General features: G+C 36.0%; 2 protein-coding genes across 2 annotated transcripts; one reads left to right on the top strand and one right to left on the bottom strand.

The window, feature by feature from the left end:
- Positions 1-241: 241 nt before the first annotated feature.
- LOC140965132 (uncharacterized) lies at positions 242-2,810 on the bottom strand. Its single transcript, XM_073425197.1, has 3 exons — positions 1,716-2,810; positions 699-927; positions 242-597 (listed from the first exon to the last, which is right to left on the bottom strand). Exons 1-3 carry the CDS (start codon positions 2,609-2,611, stop codon positions 433-435), a joined length of 1,290 nt encoding a protein of 429 aa, XP_073281298.1. The 5' UTR covers positions 2,612-2,810; the 3' UTR covers positions 242-432.
- Positions 2,811-17,252: 14,442 nt separating this feature from the next.
- Positions 17,253-21,116, top strand: LOC140964095 (protein GET1-like). The gene is made up of 7 exons (XM_073423621.1): positions 17,253-17,450; positions 17,600-17,679; positions 18,284-18,354; positions 19,912-19,982; positions 20,071-20,152; positions 20,386-20,435; positions 20,792-21,116. Exons 1-7 carry the CDS (start codon positions 17,340-17,342, stop codon positions 20,861-20,863), a joined length of 537 nt encoding a protein of 178 aa, XP_073279722.1. The 5' UTR covers positions 17,253-17,339; the 3' UTR covers positions 20,864-21,116.
- The last annotated feature ends 612 nt before the right edge of the window (positions 21,117-21,728 follow it).

The following is a 21,728-nucleotide window of genomic DNA, read 5'->3' as shown; positions in this document are numbered from 1 at the left end:
AGAATTTGGATTTCGGGGGAGTGGTTTATCAAAATTACATACAAAAAAAGGTGGTTTGAAGGGGGACATTACCCTGCATTATCTGCTAGATCCACTCTGATGATGTGTGAGAGACAAGATGGGGTAAATGGCTTGGACTTAACATTGCACAGCACGAGAAAATGATTTACCGGCCTCGTGGTTTAACCCCCACCAGGGGAAAACAACATGCAGTATTGTACCAATTGGACTGATGCAGAAAGAGCGCTTTAGATAAAAATTGATTTTCCATTGATTTACAAAGGATTTATGTACAATTACAGTGTTAACTAAACAAACCTAAACAAACTCTCGACCTCCGAAAAGCTTTTTTGCTTTAACCGGGGTGTTTGTATTAATCCGATTTCACACTGGGACTTGGTAAAATTTACACTTCCAACAATGCTAGTTATGCTAAAAGTTAGTTTCGCAAAATTTTCCATCAATCCTATTCTGAACTGCTTTGACAGCAGCAACTCTTGCTGCAGTGGCGGCCCTGTTTGCAGAAATCACGGATTTGTTCACTTGTTCATCGACACATCGGAGGTGAATTGTGTTTTCTGCTGTTTTTCGAGTAGCCTGCAAAGGTACAAGAACATAATTAAAAAGGTATGAGAAATTATTTTTCCAAACTACAAGGTTAATGCAAATGAATCATATGCACTAACGAGAATAGTCACCTGAACTGCTCGAAAAACTACATCAGTTAAAGGTTGAAGTGGAATCTTTAGATTCCCACCATCCCATTCACCACATTTGGTCTCACTATTTCGGAAGGTATACATGCCATAACCTTGCTTGCTGCCTTCATGCCATGAACCTTCATAACAATGACCGTTGGCAAAGTGATAGACCCCAAAACCGTGAATTTTGTCGTTAAAATATTCTCCTGCATATCTATCTCCATTTCTGTAAAATAATTGAAATAGATGAAATAAGTTGAGTTCACTCAACACAGACGAAAAGGCCAGACAGAATCAAAAGGTTGTGAAAGGGATTATGCACCTTTTATAAAATTGATAATCGATTTTATACATCCCTTAAAACGAAATCAGTCAACTCATTGAAATAAGACAAGATGTTCAAATTCTTAACTGTGCATTGGATATCACGTTTCTTAAGCTGTCATCCATTCAGTAGATCACTGACCAAGAAACGTAGAACGACTCAACAGAAAAGGTTGACTTTGTATTAGCCGTATTTAGGAAGTTCGAATCAAAATTACAACTTTCAGGTGAAGCTACAAGATCAACAAGTTCAGATTTTATAGAACTAACAAACACCCTATTATCAACAAAAATATCTAACATTCTTCTCTCATTCAAAGATTACAAGAACCAGTAATATCAAGAAAGCAACTGAGTTAAAAAAAAAAATTCAATTTTTATCTCTTCCGATAATTGAAATCCAGGTAGAATAAATGGAATCCAGGAAATAAGTTCAACCGGTTTGGACAATACCATAATCTAGTTAAAAAAAAAATCAATCTTTATCTCTTCCGAAGCAAGAACATTGAAACTTCCGAACGAACAAAGCCAATCTTCGTCTACAGAACCATAAAAGACACCAAGCGAAAGTATGACATCAAGAATAGACCAAGTCCGACACAAATCAACTTCAAACATCAAAAGGAAGAAAAGATTAACGAAAAGCACAAAATCAAACTAAGAAAATGATTTTTTTTTTAAAAGCATGACCTGAAATGGTAACGGCCAAGGCCATGTTTAACCCCACACTTGAATTCCCCAATGTAACAGCTCCCATCTGCACAAGCCTGCTCTCCAACTCCATTACTCTGACCATTACACCACTCTCCAGCATAAGTATCCCCAGTGTAAAACTTGTAAACTCCATAGCCATGCCTCAATCCAAGCCTGTACTGCCCTCTGTATCTGCTCCCCTTGGCCCAGCTCTCAATCCCATATCCATCATATCTCCCATCAACCCAGTCCCCTTCATATCTCCCATTGACAAAGTAATTGTACACTCCGCTGCCGTTGCACTTCCCCTTGTGAGATTCCCCTTCATAGAAATCCCCGTTACTGTAAAACTCCACACCTTCTCTAACAATTTTATCTTTTTCGCACTGCTTCATCTCCGTTTCCTCAAAGTTCGCCTCTCCAATGAACCACTGCACCGGTTTTGTCTGGCTTTTGCAGGTAAAACAAGAAAAGCCAACTCTTTTACCATACTCATCACACAAATGCATGAAAATGGTAAAATTATGGCGAATAAACGCCCTTTTTCTAGACACGAAAAACAGTAAAATCGCAACAAAAACCAGAACAAGCAGTAGATTCTCCGAGGCGGGAATGTCATCCCTGTACGAGAAGGCGAAAAGCGTGTAAGCAGAGAGCATAATGATAGCGAGAACCGGCGCCAAGCTACCCGTTCCAGACCTCGGACCCGGTCGAACTGGTGGGGAGCAGGGCTTGCTGTGCGGCTTCTGCTCCTCGAGATCCTCCATTTCTTGATCAGGAGAGATCTCGATCACCGAAGACAAACTCTGAATCGATGATCTGATGGTCGGAGACGACCTGAGGAGTGAAGAATTCGTCCTTGTAAGCTTCGCCTGGCTCTTCTGACCCTCCATTATCAACTACCTCCCTACAATTCAATATTATCCGTTCGATCTTCTCCACTCCCCCGCCTACTCCACCAACCTCCTGTAGCTCGAAATACTATGCCTCATACACTCCGGCGAGGGCTCCATCTCCGGCAGTGCGCAGGATAAGCAGCAGTGGGGGCATATGTTTAAATTGAATTCAAAGAGAGAGAAAGTCGTTATGGAATAGTTCTGAGCGGAGCGGATCTACTGTGATAGGCCCTATATTTATATGTACGAAAAGGGCTGCCTCTGGGGACATCTTGATTTGATTCAGACCGTCGATGGAATATCTAACGGTGCATATCGATAGGTTAATCTTGACTGTTCGATATATGGTTCCCGCTGTTGACGGGAATACATGGTCGTTGGATCTAGATTCCGGTCACGTGACAATACTTACATAATTTAGATTTCTTGATTTTAGAAATCGTCAAACGGGCAAACCTTTAAATGCAATAGAAATTTTTTTTTTTAAAAAAAAGAAACTATAATAGAATAAAAAAGACAATAAAATAAAAAATATTAGAATGAATATAAATTATAATTTTCATAGATATTGAACATAAAATTTACTCATGCTCAAAAAAGAAATATATAAAATTTAATGTTCAATTTAATCAAAATTTTTAAAATTTTAATCGCATATTGATTAAAGTGTTATATTTCGCATAACTTGAGTCAAAATTATTTTGTTCGATAGTTCGCAAACCGTTCGCGCGCTTTAATATTTTATTAATATAATATAATTACATATTAAATGTAACACCTCGAAAATTTAAAGGTCCACGCGAACCACATGGACGCAAGTTATTAAATTTTCTTGTATTTTAATTAAATATTTTAATTGCATGAGTTAATTATGTTGTGCATATTGACATGTTTAAAATATATTTTTCTACATGGTTGCATTAAAATGTATTTTCAAAGATTATTCGAGTTGCGATCGAGGAACGAAGACCGAGGGCTGAAAAATGGAAAATGTTTTTATTAAATAATTGTTTTAATTATTTAAAATGTGATTGATGTTTTTCTTATTTTCGTAAAATAAAGGGTTTTGAGGTGATTTTATACGCCGGGACGTAATTTTTATCGATGTTGGATTTTCAACAAAAATACAAACGTTTTGGCAACCCGGCTAATAAATTCACAAACTTATTTAAACAAAACTATTTTTAATATTTTAATTAAGCACTAATGTACCTAAGTTGTACGCTTAATGAGCCTAAGCTTAATTAATGATTAATTAACTATAAAATACTCAAAATCCTCCCATTAACACCATAACCCACTCCCACTTGTCAGATTTTACACACCAAATTCTCTCCCCAATATCACACGGCACACACACAATTTTTAAGAGAAAAATTCGAAAGCCTTCAAGAAAATTCAAGCAAAGGATCTTCGTGTCGTCGTTCTTCAATCGTCAACAAAAATTCGTGCGTTAAATACATAAAGACACGCTATATTTCTTTCCTTCAAACATCTATCACACCATAATATTTATTTGAACATGTTTTATAGAAAACGAGGCAAACAACTTGATATTTTCATAACTATGCCTACATGTGTATTAAACTCTTGACTTGTGGTTCCAAATTCATGTTTTCATGTGTTTAAGAGGGCTGTCATGTTAGGATTATGATCAAGGGTGTTTTTACGAAGCTTTAGGGTCCTAAAACTCAACAAAAACGCTGCAAACATGAATAAAACAACAACCTGGAACCACTTCTGTCATGGTGATCAAAAAGGGCTCGGTTAAGGGAGAATTGGTTGCATGTCTTAGCTCGGTTGGACCAGGGCTGGGCTAGGGTCAGGTATGAGTCAGAGAAAGAGTCCTAGCCATGCTAGGACTCGAGACCAGGTGCTGGGGAGGAGTCCTAGCAAGCTAGGAATGCTGTTGCGCAGATGGTTAATGGGCTAGGCCAGAGGTCTTTGGTTGGGCTAGGTCAAGTGGTTAGGGTCCTAGGAGGATGCTTGAGGGGATGGTTCAAGGGTTGGCTCGGTGGTTGGGGGACCTAGCAGCAAAAACGTGGGAAACATGAGTTGAAGCAGCAAGGTGATGCGCAGGTCTGCAGCTCGCGTTGGGGGGCTGTTGCGTGGCTTGTGGTGTAGGTTAAGGGCTCGGTCTGGCCTAGGCTAGGTAGGCGAGGGTCCAGTGTTGTTCAAGACGGTGTGCGATCGTTGGTTAAGGGAATAAGAGAGTCCTAGTCTAGGTAGGACTCCAACAAACCTTAGAATACAGGCCGAAAGTGTATGGCTCGGGAGCAGGAGCATTTAAGTGGTTCTAATAGGCTAGTTAATGGGCTAGGCTTGGTCAGTAGGGTTCCTCGATGGATTGGCTCGGGTTTGGCTCAAGGTGGCTCGGGAGTGGCTCGAGTATTTTGGGAGTTGGCTCGGATGGTTCGGTTAGGTGTCAAAAATGAAAATTAAAGAACTAAAATTAGAACCATGGGTCCACAGGTGTGGTTCATGGCTCAAAATGGTAGAATAAATAATAAAAATGCTATGTTTAAAATTTGGGATCAAAATAACGAGTTTTGGATTTATCCGTGATTTAATCGCCGCACGAAACGCTAATTAGTGAATTAATTGAAACGCATAGTTTTATGCTTTATAAAATTATGGAAAATTATATTTAAACTCAAATAATTATTAAAAGCCTAATTTTATAATTTGGGAATTTTATATGAAAGTTTGGTTTAATTCGGGATTAAAACGCAGTAATACGTCTTATTTAAAGATTAATTTAAAAGTCCTCGATTTATGCTAAATAAAAATATAGAAAATTTTATGTTTATTTGGGACATATTATAGTCAACGGAATTAAGAAAATGTCAAAAAACGTGAAATTTTACGTCCAGAGCTAAAACGGTCATTTTACACCTAGAAATTAGTAAAAGTCATGGCAGTGTCCTGAGTATTGTTTTATATGCTAATATGATTATTTTCAATGATTATAGATGTTTATGAATTTTTATATGTTAATATGTCAATTTTAAATGTTTATGAATTTTTAGGATGTTAATATGTTTATGGGTTTTTAATATGTCAAAATGTTATTTTAAATGTTATGATTTAATATGTTAAAAAATTGGTTCTAAATGTTTATGGATGTTTTTATGATTTAATATACCAAAACGTTTATTTTAAATATTTATAATTTAATATGTCAAAACGTTTATTTTAAATGTTTATGATTTAACATGTTAAAATGTTGATTTTAAAATGTTTATGGCTTTTTATGATTTTTATATGTTAAAACGTTTATTTTAAATATTTATAGATTTTTATGATTTAATATTGACATTTAAAAGATATGTTGCATGCTTGGTTTAAAAGAAAACGTTACATGCATGTTTAAATTTTATTAAGTGATGAGAATACGAAACGTTATAGGAAGTAAAGTAATTGTGACTAAATATGTTTGAGATATCGTGAGGGTTATGGTCCCAGTGAGAGCCCGACGATCGTATTTCCATGGATACGAACACGAATACGTTAATATGTTAATACGTTGGCCAAGGCCCAGTTGACCGGTGAGAGTGTTGCTGGTGTCCTCGCCGCCCAGTACTGTGATTTTTATAGATGGATCCATCGCCCAATACGAATATGAATACGAGTCACAATTATCGATCTGAATTTAATAAAAGGAATATGAATATAAATATGTTGATGCGAATATGGATATGGATACGAATATGGATATGGATATGATGATATGAAAATGCTTATGAAAATGTTTATGTTTAAGTTGATGCATAATTATGAAAATGGTTTATTTAAAGTTTATGCATCATGAAAATGTTTATGTTTAAAGTTTTTGCATCTTCATGAAAATGATATTTTAAGTACAAGTATTTTTCACTGTTGCATGTGATATGTATTTGTATTACTTGTTATCAAGATTATGGTGTGTTGAGTCTTTAGACTCACTAGGTGTGATTGATGCAGGTGATTATGATAATAATGTTTATGGAGGTCTTGATGGTTGACTTTGCTGGACTAAAGGTGCACATAACTCGAGGACCGACGCTAGTTTTCCGCACTAGTTTATGATTATGATTTATGTTAAGAATATTTTTACGACTATTTATTTATGTTTATGAGTGGTTTTTTAGAGTGTATAGTATGGGCTATACTTTTCAAATTATGTTTTTAGGTTTGGTAAAGCGTCAGATGATTTTATTAACTATGTTCCTTTGACTTTCAAATGTTAGTTGGTTGTTTTATTTTAAAAATGGTGTCGAGGTATTTTAAAATATTTATATGTACATTTTGAATTATGGAGATTAAGGAGGAAAAAAAATTTCTAGCACGTTTTAAGAAAACGAATAGCAGACGTTTCAGTTGGTATCAGAGAAAATGTCCTCTAAGGAGTTGTGCCACCATCATGCCGGGAAGCTCAGTCATCAAGCCTCAAACTTGTAAGTTTACATGCTTTATATGATTTTATGATGTTGCCTGCATAATTATATGAATCATATGTTTACGTCCTATGTTTAATAGCTTTATGATAATATATGATTTATATGCTTTAGAATTTTTATATGTGATATGATATGAAATAAGAAATTATTTGATTTTAACGCATGTTGGCTTTGTGGTGGAATTGGACTATATTGATTTTTGGGTTCTAGTATTGACGTTCTACTTTTTGGGCCATAAGTTAAGCGTGAATATTATGAATGTCTTTGGGACACGTGAACATTATGAATGTCTTTGGGTTCTAGTATTGACTTTCTATCCCTCACATGTTTCGGTTGATTTGTAAATAAACTTGTTAAAAAAAAGGAATTATTAGTAGAAGTGCGAGCAGGGGCGCTGGGGCGGGTGAAACACCAGTGCGCCTATCTAGTGAGTCTAATGACTCAACACGTTCTAACCATATGTAACAAATAATACATATACATACACATCCAGCTTTAAAATAATCTTTCAATTAAATAAGCTAGCGTAAAAGCTCGTAATCATATATCATATCATAAATCATTAAATTGTAAAGCTTTCCATCATCGTATATCATTTTTGGGTGAAGTTTGATCCTTGAAAGTGACTAGCTATAATCGTATCATCATGTGATCGACTGATCAGTCTTAGCTCACCATTACACATGGGGACGGACACTAGACACTGCCGTAGATATAAATACGATCGTCGGGCTCCCTCTGGGCCTTCTCTTGTAAATGGGCTCCCTCTGGCGCCTTTTCTCTCATGCGAGCTCCCTCTAGGGCCTTCTCCCTCACGATATTCCCAATCATACTATATAATGTTTGTCACAGTCAATTCACATCTTTCAAAATATTTTCTTTCCTTTTTATTCATAAAATATCATGTCATTTCCCATTTCGTAAAATAGCATTTTAAGGGGAAAAATCGTACAGCTTTAGCATAAATAATAAAATTCTATATTTTCATCATAAACGTTTAAAATATCATTTAGCAAGTATTATGATTTTTCGGTACACTGCCAAGCCTTTCGTACTACCCAGGACGTAAAATTACCATTTTACCCCTTGACTCCAAAATTCCCGATTTTTTGACGTTTTCTTACTTTTATCGACTCGAGCCTATCCCAAACCATCGTAAAAGCTTAAAATTGGCTTTTTATATTTTTCTTAGACGTAAACCCGGGTCTTTCGATTTATTTTCTTAATTACTAAACCGTGAAGCGTTTTAATCCCGAATAAATTTCAAACTTAATATTTTCTTCCCAAATTTTAAACATAAGTTTTCCCTACCTAAACTACCCCCATGAGCCACGAGCCACACTCCGTGGACCCGGTTCGAACCACTTTCCTTTCAAAGCCCAAAACCGAGCTCTAGCCTTAAACCAAGTCACGCTCTCATCAAACATCGAGCCACCTAGGACCAGACCCTAACCAATACCTTCTGGGCCCTTCCTGACCTAGCCTAGCCTAGCCCAGCGCATCAGCTCCTAGCCCAAATCCAAGCCGCGCGCTCCTCTCTTTTAATTACCTAAGTCGCGGCCCTCTCCAAACCGAGCCACCATGGACCACGGCTGCACCAGACCAAGCCTCGACCCCGAGCCATCCTCCCTAGACCATATTGGACCAGCCTAACCTGCCTTAACCGAGCCGTGCACTCTTCTTTCTGAACCAAGCCGTGCGCGAGCCCTAGTTCCTCCTAGGGTTTGCGCATGGCTTTTCCTCGCCCAAGCCACGAGTCTAGCCTACCTTGGACTCCTCCTAGCCTCTAGCCCAGCCGCACTCAAGGCCTGAACCAAGCTCCGGGCTCTCTCTCCCCCTAGCCGAGCCACCTTGTCCCTTAATTAAACCAAAGGAAACCCTTGAAACCCTAGCCATTAACCCTTATCCATGCACGACTCCCCCCTCTGCCCTTGTCCAGCCCTTGTTTTGTCCCTTAACGACATTTTCCTAGCCCTTTAACGTCTTGTACTGGCAGCGCGTCCCTTATAATTCATAACATGTTCATATACTCATAAAAATCATCAAAACTTTGAAAATAATCATCACCACGTTAAACGATTTGTACTCAAATATTTTTCATGCTAAAATACATAAAGCATGATTAATATGATTTGAATGGTGCAAAAGAAAGGTTTGTTTGCGTGTCTTTGCGTTAAAAACGCTCTAATATTCGATCATTGGCGTGGGTTGCGAAGGAGGACGAACGAGGGATGAATAATCCTTCAACTTTTTCTCTTTATATTTTCGGAAATTTTGTGTGTGTGGTGTGTGGATTTTCGGCTGCCATGAGGTTCAAGAGCCCTAGGTTTCTTTATTTATTGTTTTCGAAATTTAGGTGTTTAATGGGTTAGGGTTTTGAGCTTTTGTTTAGGAATAATTAGTCTCAACAATCTTAGCTAAATTAGTCATATTAAGACTTATTTAATTGAAAAGTTAAAGTTTACAAATTTTGATTTCAAAAATAATTATTTTTCGGCCTTTAGAAGTCGTTCGTTTGACCAAAACCGGCTTCTCGGATAAAATCGAGCTCGTCCTATAAAATAATTTGGGCTCTATCATTTTTAGAAAATTTTAATCATATTTAATCATATTATTATGCCTCAAAAATATTTATCGAAAAATATTTTATCTCGATCGTCCCTGGTCTCCTTTCCTCAACCTATTATCGAATATTTGGATAAATTCTTCAGCCTTCATGAAACCATGCAATTAGACCTTCAATCATATATTATTTATCATTTAAGCATCTAAAATTAATTAAATAAAACAATTAAGCAATTTAAATCATTTGTATGCATGCAGTTTACGTGTACTTATTTTTCGGACGTTTCAACTTCGGTTTTTGAAATCTTTTCGGATATGAATAGGTTTTTTAAGGAACTGGTTCTGAGATCTTGTGCGTCAATATCGATCAGTTAACTAATAGTAGTAGTGCGAGAACTAACTGAAGAATAGATTGAATATTTTGGCTAAGATATCGATAACATAATAAATAAAATGATGGACACATAGTTTTATGGATGTTCGGAGACTTCAACTGCTCTTACGTCATCCTTTCTATCTCAAGGATAGGAATTCACTAAGACTTTGATTAATTATAAAGAATTGTAATAACCTACTTCAATTGAACTTACATAATGTCAAACTGAAACTCTTAGTTTTCTTCTGATCACTTATCAGTTGTTGACTGAATAGCTCTAATGAGTAGCCCGAATACTACGAATAAGTTTGAGAGCTAAATGTTGCGATTTGTAAACTAAATAAACTCGAAAATGAATTGCAACGGACTAATTTGTTCTTAATGTAGTTGTTCGTGGATTGTTCATTAACTATCTTTTTTTCTTCAACTGAATTAATCAGTTATATATAGTTTTCGATTTCAACGATCACATTGAATGCATTAAATTATTAATATCCATTGAATCATCTTTTAGTTCATGTAGATGACTTTTTCTAAAAGAGGTACGATGTATCAGACTATTATGCTTTGGTATAGATTGTCAGTTTGTTTGCTGATATTCAAATTGTAACTGATGACATGAAAAACTTATTAGGAGTCAAACTGGTCGACTGATCAGTTTAGCTGGTCTATATTAAAAATTATTCCAAACTGATGTACTTTCAGTTTGAACACAACAGTTACGATGTACCAGTTCTGCGATTAACACATTCAGTTCTACTCTTCAGATCTGGTATCACAATCTTCGATACATTAGTTTGAGACTTTATTAATTCCTTTGAGAACTTTAGTTTGATTTACTTCAGTTCAACTTGGTCCATTAAGTTTGATAAGTCTCCTTCAGATCAGTTACGCTTTACTAGTTCAGTTATCGGTTCAGTTTAGGTCTTATGATCGGTTACTGGATATTTTGTTAAACTCTGAAAATAATAAATTCCAACAATTTTCCTCTTTTCAGTGTTTGACAAAACATAGATTTTTGAGCTGTTATACTGAGGTATATGATATTCTTGATATTAACTAATTTACTGAAACTAATTATAGATAAAATAGTTCTTCAGAAATGTACAAATTCGTAAAAAATAATAAAGAACTTTTCATTAAGTTTGAAAGAGATAAGTGCAGATTCGTACAAATATTCCAAAAATAAAAATTTACAAGATATATAGACAATCCTCAGACTGTATAACAGATGCAGAACACTTGATCATTTCTTTGCTTTATTGTCATCAGGTCCTTTATCAGTTGAACTGTCTGGTTCACTGCGCTTCTTACTTGTCTCTATTGTCTTATTTTGTTCTTCACCCTTTTTGTCAACACCCACTAATTTGGAAAATAGAAGGAATGTTGAGCTAACCTGTGTAGATACTTCAACCAGCTGATCTTATATAATTTCGATTTTCTTATATAGGCTTGAGTGTACAAAATCAATTCTGTTGCTGAGTAGTTCCTGGAAGAGAGCAATGTAGGAGTTGTAACTGTTTCTCTTTTCATTTTCTCAACTAATGAGAATAACGCAGATACATCCTTGTACAACTTCTTTAAGTCTTTTATTGTATGTTCCTTGAGAATGTCCAGACTTAAAGAATGTAGTAGCTGAGTTGACTTGACTTGAGATATGTTTGAATCGAGATCTGTCAGATTTGACAATATACTATCCAGGGCCAGCATCTTTTATTGTATCTTCAGACGTAGCCTTTGCTTTCCCTTTCCATTTCTGACTGAATCCCACCTCTGCTAACTGACCAGGGCCAGCATCTTGGTCAATATCTTCAGCTACCCCATTGAATGTCTCTTCTTGTACAGAAAAACTCTAAGGCTGGACCTAATGATCATTTGAAGCACTTGGTGACTCAGCAATCTTCTCTGAAGAGATCAGTTTGTGATAGACTTCTGAGATAAAGAAAATCTCATGAACCACCAAGCTAGTGGAGATCAGTTATGATAAAATTGATGGTTCCTGGACTGTTGGCTTTGTTTTATCATCAGTAAGTTGTTCAATTCCCAACCGAACTTCTTCAATTTGTACCTCAATTCAGTTGTTGGACACTTTCTTCCTCTGCCACTGGTTCAACAACAACTTCATCAGAGATTTGGTTTTCCTTGATCAGCAACTGATAGCAACAACTCATCTACATTTGCAAAGGATAGCTCTTCTTCAGTATAAGTAATCAGTTGAGCTACTGGTTCAAAATCTGGTGGAATGATTAATGAGGTGGAGGAGGAGGGTTGAGCTTCTTCATAAACTGATGGAAGAATAGCCTATATAGTCTCTTCAGCAGTTGGTTCCAGAACTGATTCCACTTCAACTGGTCTAGTGGAAGGCTTAGCAACAGTTCTATTGAACTCCTCATTTGGACTGCTTGTGTCAACTGGGATATGTAGCTTCTGTCCTGTCTCCCAATTCTGGACTTTGAGTTGGAAGGTGATGAGATTAGAGTCCAATTGCTAAAATATTTCCATGTCAGCATATGTAGTTAGTCCAGTTGGATCATAGTTCTTCTTCAGTTCAGCAATTACTTTCGTCAGCCTCTTGATTCTAATCAAATCAAATCAAATCAAATAAGTACCCCCTTCTTTCCATAGCTTAGGCGACTGAAGTAGCCTTCACTGCCTTCATCACTGCTGACTCCAAGGAGATGAAGCGCTTGAAAATTGATTTCTTCTTGAACTGTTAGACAAGGGTGACAGTCCTAAACTGTACCCATTCATCGTAATGTTCCATCTTCAACTCAGCGTATTCATTGATTTCCATAGTAAGGATCTGAGTTTGAATGGAATTGTACGGCCTTGGTTTCCTCGATCAGTTTTCCCTTACCCTTCGGATCAGTTAGGCATGAGGAAGATCTAATTCTGAACCAGTGGCGTCAACTACTTCTTTGATTAGCACAACTTTCGGTCGTTTCTATGGATGAATTTTTGGGCGGACCACAGAGGTGAGAGGCACTGAAATCTCGGTCAGCTTCAAAGCCTCTATAGATTCAGTTATGATCCTTTGAGATAGTCCTCCTTCCTTTTGGATCAAACTTTGTTTCTGGTTGGACTAATTGGATAAGCACTGCAGAGATTGGTGCCTCAGCTCCAGCTGAAAGTAATCTGAGCTCAGATATAGCTTCTAGGACTGCAGCTGGCTTGATATTCTGTGACCTAGGCTTCTTGATCAGCTGTTGTGAGGGAGTCTTTTCTGAATCATTGGTTGACAAAACCAGTTTTCTCTTAGGCTTCGGAGCAACAACTTTAGTCTTGACTAATTTTTTCTATTTGAAAGCTGCTTCCTCCTCTTCTCCGGCCTTCTTTGACTGAACATTCTGATCATTATATATTTTGAATTTTGTGTCTGTTGAGGTTGATTTCAAAAGGAGCCTAGAGTCCTCAATCAACCTGCTCAGCTGAAGTGCAAATCCCTTTGACTGCTTCGTCGATTGCACCATATTTGTCAGAATCGTGAACAAGATAGATGAACAGTTCATCTTGATGCCTTTCACAATTGTAGTCATTACTTGAAATTTTTCAAGAGTGAGGATTGCAAAAGAACCAACTTTTGCCAGGATTATCTTGGCAACAATGTCTGCCAGCAGCTGAAATTCGGGCTTCAGTTACCTTTTGGCCTCAGATACCTTGATCATCTTTCCACTAGTTGATAGCAAAGTCTGCATTCTTCAATATCTATAGCAACCACTTTAGAGATGCTTGAGAGGCCTTCAGCTGGCAGATTAAATAGGTTTCTAAAAAATTCTTCATCAACATCCATAGAGTGATTGTTGCCTGCATATGTATATTTCTGTCTTCTATTACCGAGCTGGACTCATAGACAGACTATCCTACTATACATCTTGAGGTAGGAAACGAAACAAGGCTGTGCTAGGTGCTGTTGAAGGAATCTTCATCAGAAACCGTCTGTCGTGACTGTATGGTTAGACTGTGAGGAGCAGTCTATAAAACCTCGTGGATACAAATCGACGACACTCCGATCAAAGAGGTAAATTGTTCAATTTATTCTACGGAAGCATGATGGGTCATTTATAAATAAAAAAAATCAATCATATGAAATATGATATATAGGCTGGAAACCTTGTGCAGCTGCATGTCTTTGGGCTATATGTCTTTAAGAACATACTAGATATTTATAACAATGTCCCGTACTATAATTATGAAGATTGAGACTAATTTTGAAAGTTTTAAATGATTAGAGAGCTCTAACAAACACTTAAAAGAATATGGAGTGAGAAGAAAGTTATGTTTAAGAATGAAGGATGAAGAGTTATTAATAGTTTGTCCTTATTTATTTTAATCCATACTTGCACCAACGCTTTTATTTGTTACGCTTGGTCACTACACTTTAAAAAATCGCGTAATTCGAAATTATGTTTATTGAATTTAATTCTAGCCATGATTGATACGACATTGGAATGAGATTCAATAGGAATTATCTTTCTCATATTAATGGAAATAGTCATTCTTTTTATTTTGGATGAAAATGGTCATTTCCTCTCCTCATTTACATTATTTTCAAATATTTTAAAAATAACAATATTTTATTATCGTTATAATTATAATTATAAAAATTAAAATATCAAAATTATAAGCATGAATCATTTATATATAAAAAATAACGATGATAATATTAATAATTAATATTGAAGGAGAATTATCTAATAAATAAAATACAAATAATAAAAATAAAATTAAAATCAATAGTTATATTAGTTTCATGATAATTTTATAATAATTAAAAAGTATCAATATTTATAATTTTATTATTTTAATAATAATAAAATTTTTTAGTATTTTTAAATTTAGTTAAAAAATTATTTGAAAATTAAAAATAATTTCATTCCATTCATGTTTCATTTTATTAATTAATAATTTAAATGAAATAAATCTATCATTTCATTTTTATTATTATTTCATTCCTATTTTATTCCATTCCAGTATACCAATCATATCGTCATTTCATATCATGTTCTAAAATTTAAGAATCGAACCTGTCGGGCTTGGATATATTACATATTTCATAATAAATGTACTAATAACATTATATTTGTTTAGCTATATAAAATAAATTAAAAGCTATAATATTGGTCATATGTATTTGTTTATTTTTAATTTTGTCAATCTATCAAATTCTAGTTTCAGAGTGTGTTTGCTTGGAGAAGCCAACAAACTAAAGACATTTTTTTTAAAAAGTGTTTTTCGTAGAAATTATATCATTTGTTTACAAAAGTTGTTTTAAAAACACACTAAAATAAATATTTTTTAGAAGATATAATTTAGGTCTTGGGCTTCTACTTCTATTTTTTTAAAAAAAAAAACACTTTTAACATTAATCTAAATGTGAAAATTGTTTCTGTTTTTGTCACGGCTCAGCCCACTTGTGATATTGTCCGTTTTGGCCTAAGACCTCACGGCTTTTGTCACGGCCCAACCCACTTGTGATATTGTCCGCTTTGACTGAGACCTTACGACTTTAAAACGCGTCACAATGGGTTGCTACACGTTCATTTAAATATCCAGCATCTCTCCCGTGATTTAGCGATGTGGGATTTCGCTTAAGGGTCATATCACGACCCAGCCCACTTGTAATATTGTTCGCTTTGGTCCGAGACTCACGGCTTTAAAACGCGTCACAAGGGGTTGCTACACGCTCATTTAAATGTCCAGCATCTCTCTCGTGGTTTAGCGATGTGAGAATTCGTCTAAGAGCCTTCACCCCCCGTTCGGGACTCAGCATCCTCGCTGAGGTTTGCCCCGTCATCCCAAACTCACGCGGAGTCGCTCTAATACCAAATGTCACGGCCCAGTCCCACTTGTGATATTGTCCGCTTTAGCCCGAGGCCTCACGGCTTTAAAACGCGTCACAAAGTGTTGCTACACGTTCATTTAAATGTCTAGCATCTCTCCCGTGGTTTAGCGATGTGGGATTTCGCCTAAGGGCCTTCACCCGTCATGGCAGCCCACTTGTGATATTTTTCGCTTTGGCCTGAGGCCTCACGGCTTTAAAACGCGTCACAAGGGGTTGCTACACGCTCATTTTAATGCCTAGCATCTCTCCCGTGGTTTAACGATGTGGGATTTCGCCTAAGGGCCTTCACCCCCTTTCAGGACTCAACGACCTCGCTGAGGTTTGCCTCACCATCTCAAACTCACACAGAGTCGCTCTGATACCAAATGTCACGGTCCCGCCCACTTGTAATATTATCCGCTTTGGCCCGAGGCCTCACGGCTTTAAAACGTGTGACAAGGGGTTGTTACACGCTCATTTAAATGCCCAGCATCTCTCCCGTGATTTAGCGATGTGAGATTTCGCCTAAAGGCCATCTCCTCCCTTTCAGGACTCAACGTCCTCGCTGAGGTTTGCCCCACCATCCCAAACTCACGCGGAATCGCTCTGATACCAAATGTCACGGCCCAGCCCATTTGTGATATTGTCTGCTTTGGCCCGAGGCCTCTCGGCTTTAAAACGCGTCACAAGAGGATGCTACACGCTCATTTAAATGCTCAACATCTCTCCTGTGGTTTAGCGATGTGGGATCAAGGCCCAAAGTAGACAATATCACAAGTGGACTGAGCCGTGACATTTGGTATCAGAGCGACTCCGTGTGAGTTTGGGATGGTGGGGCAAATCTCAGCGAGGACGCTGAGTCCCGAAAAGGGGGTGAAGGCCCTAGGCGAAATCTCAAATCGCTAAACCACGGGAGAGATGCTGAACATTTAAATGAGCGTGTAACAACCTATTGTGACGCGTTTTAAAGCCGTGAGGCCTCGGACCAAAGCGGACAATATCACAAGTGGCCTGAGCCGTGACAGTTTTTAAATGAAAGCACTTTTAAAGCTAAACTTATTTAAGTAATTTTTTAAGTTTCAATTTTTGTATTGAAACTCGTCATTAGTCTGTAATATATTTTTCAATTTTAATTATATTTTTCATATATCGTTGAACGGAATAGGCAACAAAGCTACTTTACCTCCCATTGCTACTAAATCACCGCCTCCCCAAGTTAAACCGGTGCTTGCTGTTACAGTGAGAAAAAAAATTTAAAATAGCAAAAATTGAAAATTAGAAATATTAAAATTAGAATCAAAATCTTGAAGACAAACATGACATATCAAAATTACAATGACAAAAATCTCAAAGAAACACAAATGGATCAAAATTACAAATTTGCCTTAAATAAATGCTGAATTTGTCTCCAAAAACAACAAACAATAAAAGAGGGAAATGTATATAAAAATTGCACACAGAAAGCAGAGAGAGATTCGTATTGTGGATGCCTTCTTCCCATCATAGCCCCATAAATTGCCGTTTATGGAAGAAACTCTTTCGGAGCGCGGGAAATCGGCGGCGGCCACCGTGATCTTCATCCTCGTCTTCTGTTTCCACTTCGCGTCAAAATACCTCGATTCGTATAAGAAAAAGGTAATCTTTGGTTCTTTTATTCTCCATTCTCGTTTTAAACAAATTTCAATTATGATCGGAAAAAAATTAGATTGGTTTGGATTTTATTTTCTTGATTGCGAAATTAGCAATTTAATTTTTTTTACAATTTTTGGTGTATTATTGTGTAGAGCGGATCAATGAGTGAGGTGGATGCTCAATTACGAGCAGAGATCCAGCAGCTCTTGAAGGAGGCTAATTCCTTATCGCAGTGAGTATTTGTTTATTTATTTATTTCTTGTAAATTAAAGTTATTCATGCTTTATTAAGATCTGAAAGGCTAATTCATTATCACAGTATGTAATTTTTGCTTGTTAAACGAAAAGCATTCATTCATCATAGTGAAGTTTTTCCGAAATTGGAAAATCAATTGTGCTACCTAGCTAGCCTAGCCACATTGTCTCAGCTGATATCTCCGTGTATTGGCATTCATGAGCTTATGAAATTTCGGCTCTCACTTGATTTACATGTAGTTTGATGTGCATTGAACAAGTATTTATCGCATGCTTTTCATATGTTATAGTCAAATTTATGCCATGAGGTGATTTACACTGCCCAGTTGGTTGTCCGATATGGTATCTGCTAAATTAGTTTATGATTGTTTGAAGAACTTTATCTAGACAGATGTGTGTATCTTTTTGAGAAACATCGAGTCTGAAACATCACGAATCACTAAGCATACGGTGTTATATTGCTTGAAAATTTGGCTTCTCTTCATCTTGGAGAACTGGAGGAGCGGATATGATATGTTATTTTACTGTATTTATTTAGTGTGTGGAATAAAATTTAGTAATTATATAACCTGGTAATTTCAGGCCTTCAACATTTGCACAATCTGCAAAGCTGAGAAGGATGGCAGCATCCAAGGAAAAAGAGCTTGCAAAAAGTAGGATATTTTTTAAAATTGTGTCCTACTTTTCTTTTTTTGGAGATCAGCTAATGAGGTCTTGTGGGAATTGGTTAGTCATTATAGGTTGATGTGAATTAGAATTTGGATCTTTGTTTTACAAAACAAGTATTAAACAGACACATTGTCATGGGCCTACAACAAGATGGAAAGTTCAAGCCCATTGAATCATTCTGCAATCATCTTTTATTTTGAAATATGGTTTGTTGTTATCTTATCATCTTTTGAATAATATGATCATTCCATACATAGGGTGATCTTCTATTTATGTTAGGATTTGAGTTTATCTTTAGTAGTTAAGGAAATTTATCTTGATCTTTTAGTAGTTGATAGGGAGAAGGATTCTATGTATTTATAAGTGATTGCATGAAAATAAATGGTTAAGCAGAAATTTTCTTGAAAGCTTAGTATTAAAAGATCTTGAGATTCTCTTTAACGAGACTCAAACCATCTACGAGATCTTGAGGTTTTCTGCCAAAACGAGCCTCAATTTTCATCATAATTCCATCAACCCCGCTAACACGATCCACAACTTGGGATCATAACACACATCCTTAGAAGCACTTATCTTTCGATGGATTGATTATTGGGTATAAGCTCTGAACGACGACATACTATTCAGCCGTTCGGAGATGGTACTTTCCTGTGTGGATTGGGTCGATTGGCGATAAAATTCTCCTTTTACTCAATGATAGTGCCATTATTGTGTGAAGAGCATTGTTTTGATCATACAACAAATCAATAAAATGCTGTTGAGCTTTCTAGTAGGGAAAGTTTGCGAAGTTCAGTTGGTCCTGTTGTGACGTGATCTGCATAAAGTCAATGGTTGGTTCCCCTTATTTATTGTTATAGCCGGCATCATTGCCTTTTTGTTTCCTCTGCTATTTCTTGCATAGTCGGGCATCATTGCTTTTTGTTTCCTCTCTTATTCTTGCTTAGTCGGGCATCATTGCTTTTTGTTTCCTCTCTTATTTCTTGCTTAATCGGTTATTTGAACATTGGAAAACACAAATGTCAATATGAGAATGAGCTATTTTTTTAAAGAGAAGATCCATTTGGATCTGGAATCACACTGGTATGCTGCCTGATTGCTCAGGGAATGTGAGATTTAATTTGACCAATTTTCCTAGACTCTGGATGTTTTATTCCAGGGGTTCGATATGCAAGGAATCCCAAGCTGCTTGCCCTCATCTCTTTTTGCCCCCCCATGGTTTTGTATCTAGCTTATATGGCCTAGTCCTTTTCATACTGTCTTTCTTGATCAGTATTTCTGTAATGTCAAGTTAATGCACTCTTACGTATCCTTTGGTTTCCCGCTGTCTATGATTTACTTCATTTTGTGATATTTCCACGTATGAGTGTCTCAATTGTTTTAAGTTGACATTATGCTTTTACCAATTCTCATGTTTCATTGAGAAATTTGAGGTTCGTGTCTTTTCCTGCCACTATTCATCTTGTCATTTTATGTAATGTCATGTTGCTTTGCTGCATCTGTGTTAGACGCTCAAGCTTTCAGTATTTTGATGTACTATGCAGATCAAGAACTACACAATAAAGATACAAAATCATCATTTGAATCCTATGAAAAGCTCTTAAAAATATCAAAGGTTACTCAAGTAACACTTGAATTTTTTGAATACTAAATGTTGCATTTGTTAAAATATTCTGGAATTGAATTCTGCTGTTTTTACTCAGTTCCTTGCATACGCGTTGCTGATTTTATGGTTTTGGGGGATGCCGGTGGCTACGATATCTGATCAGCTTGTGCAACCCTTTGGTACTTTTTTCCTTTCATAATTTTCTCTTCAGATGTTCTATTGTTGATTTTGGAGTTTTGATTCTTGATCACAATCTTGAACCAATTTATTAGCTTCTTTGCAATTCATTGTCTTTGCTCGACCAATAAATATCCTGTCTGCTTGTTAGTATGAGTGCCTGAAAAATTGAACTAATGCTGTGATTTTCTGTTGATTGGGCGAAAGGGCTTTACATTTAGTCCCACTACTGCAGGTAAGGTGTTATCTTGGAGAGCAGGAGGATCTTTTAAGGACAGCGTAATGGTAACATAGTTCAAACCCAGAGTTTAAGTTTTTTATGCTTGACGCTGCTTCGTTACGTTTCTTTAAAAAAAAGTTCAGATATATGTTCCATAATCAAAAGAACATTAAAATGGTGTAAAATGGACCAATATTACTCAAAGGGGGTCAATCTACGTAACACCTTTGTTCTTGTTTATGTATTCTATTGATATTAATCATCATATGAAATAAATTAATGAACATGAGAGTGACAATGGTCACGATACTGCAACGCTCTTCGTTTACACTCACCTGAATCGACAGTGGAGGAAACTCGAGTTTTCATTATGCCTCTCTTTCACATGAGGTTTTTGATTGTTGGTAAAATGGTTTTGCAGGTTGGAATCATACCATGGTTGATCCTGTCCACTCGGGTTAGCAAGTTTATATGCAGGAAGCTACTCAAGTAAACGTAAGATAATATACATAAATAAGATTTTGATTAGCCTCTTTATTTTCTCATCTATCCTTGAGGTAATGGTGATTTTGTTGTATGTTTTTAGTTTTTTTTTTTAAATCTCATTTTTTGGTGCACAAAAATCGAATTTTGATCTGAATTTTTTTTTAGTGGTGTAATATAAAAAATTAGGTATTCAGCCTTGAAGTTTGATTTATTATGTTTGATCTTACTTATCAAATTTTATTAAATGAAACATTCATATATGGCTTGAGTGAATTCACTAAATCACACACACACACACACACACACACACAAACAAATATGATAATATTATTATTTGAAAAGAAGAACAAATACAATATAAATTATCTATATTAAAAATAATGCATCATTAGTATTTAAATCGCAAAAAAATATTTTAGCTCGCAAAATAATAAATATAAATTAACTACTAAATAAATATGTAAATAATTATTTTACTTTTTTTGAGCTAGAAACATATATAACGGAAAACATCTATAAAAAATGATTTATTTAATTTATTTACCTTAGGAGGGCAGATAAGAAGCCCACCAAGAATTTAAATTATTCACGAAACGTGCATATAGGAAAAGATCGCGAGTTATGTGTTGAGTGGAGAGGATCACCTAGTGTCTGGGAAAAAAAGAAAGCATCAACAGCAGAAAAAAGAACAACTCATGACTCAGCACAAAATTTTACAAATTATGTGCAACTATTTTCATAGTTTTAGTCTCAATATTTTAGCGTTATTTACCTTTTAGCGTATTTATCTAATGTGAGATTTCAACATATTTATTATATTTTTCATGTTTTAATGAATTGATATAGTTTTATAAATTCAAAATCACGTTGGA

Source organism: Primulina huaijiensis, chromosome 18 (assembly GCF_012295235.1).
Source record: "Primulina huaijiensis isolate GDHJ02 chromosome 18, ASM1229523v2, whole genome shotgun sequence".
In the NCBI taxonomy this organism is placed as follows: domain Eukaryota; kingdom Viridiplantae; phylum Streptophyta; class Magnoliopsida; order Lamiales; family Gesneriaceae; genus Primulina; species Primulina huaijiensis.
This window is presented reverse-complemented; position numbering and strand designations above follow the sequence as displayed.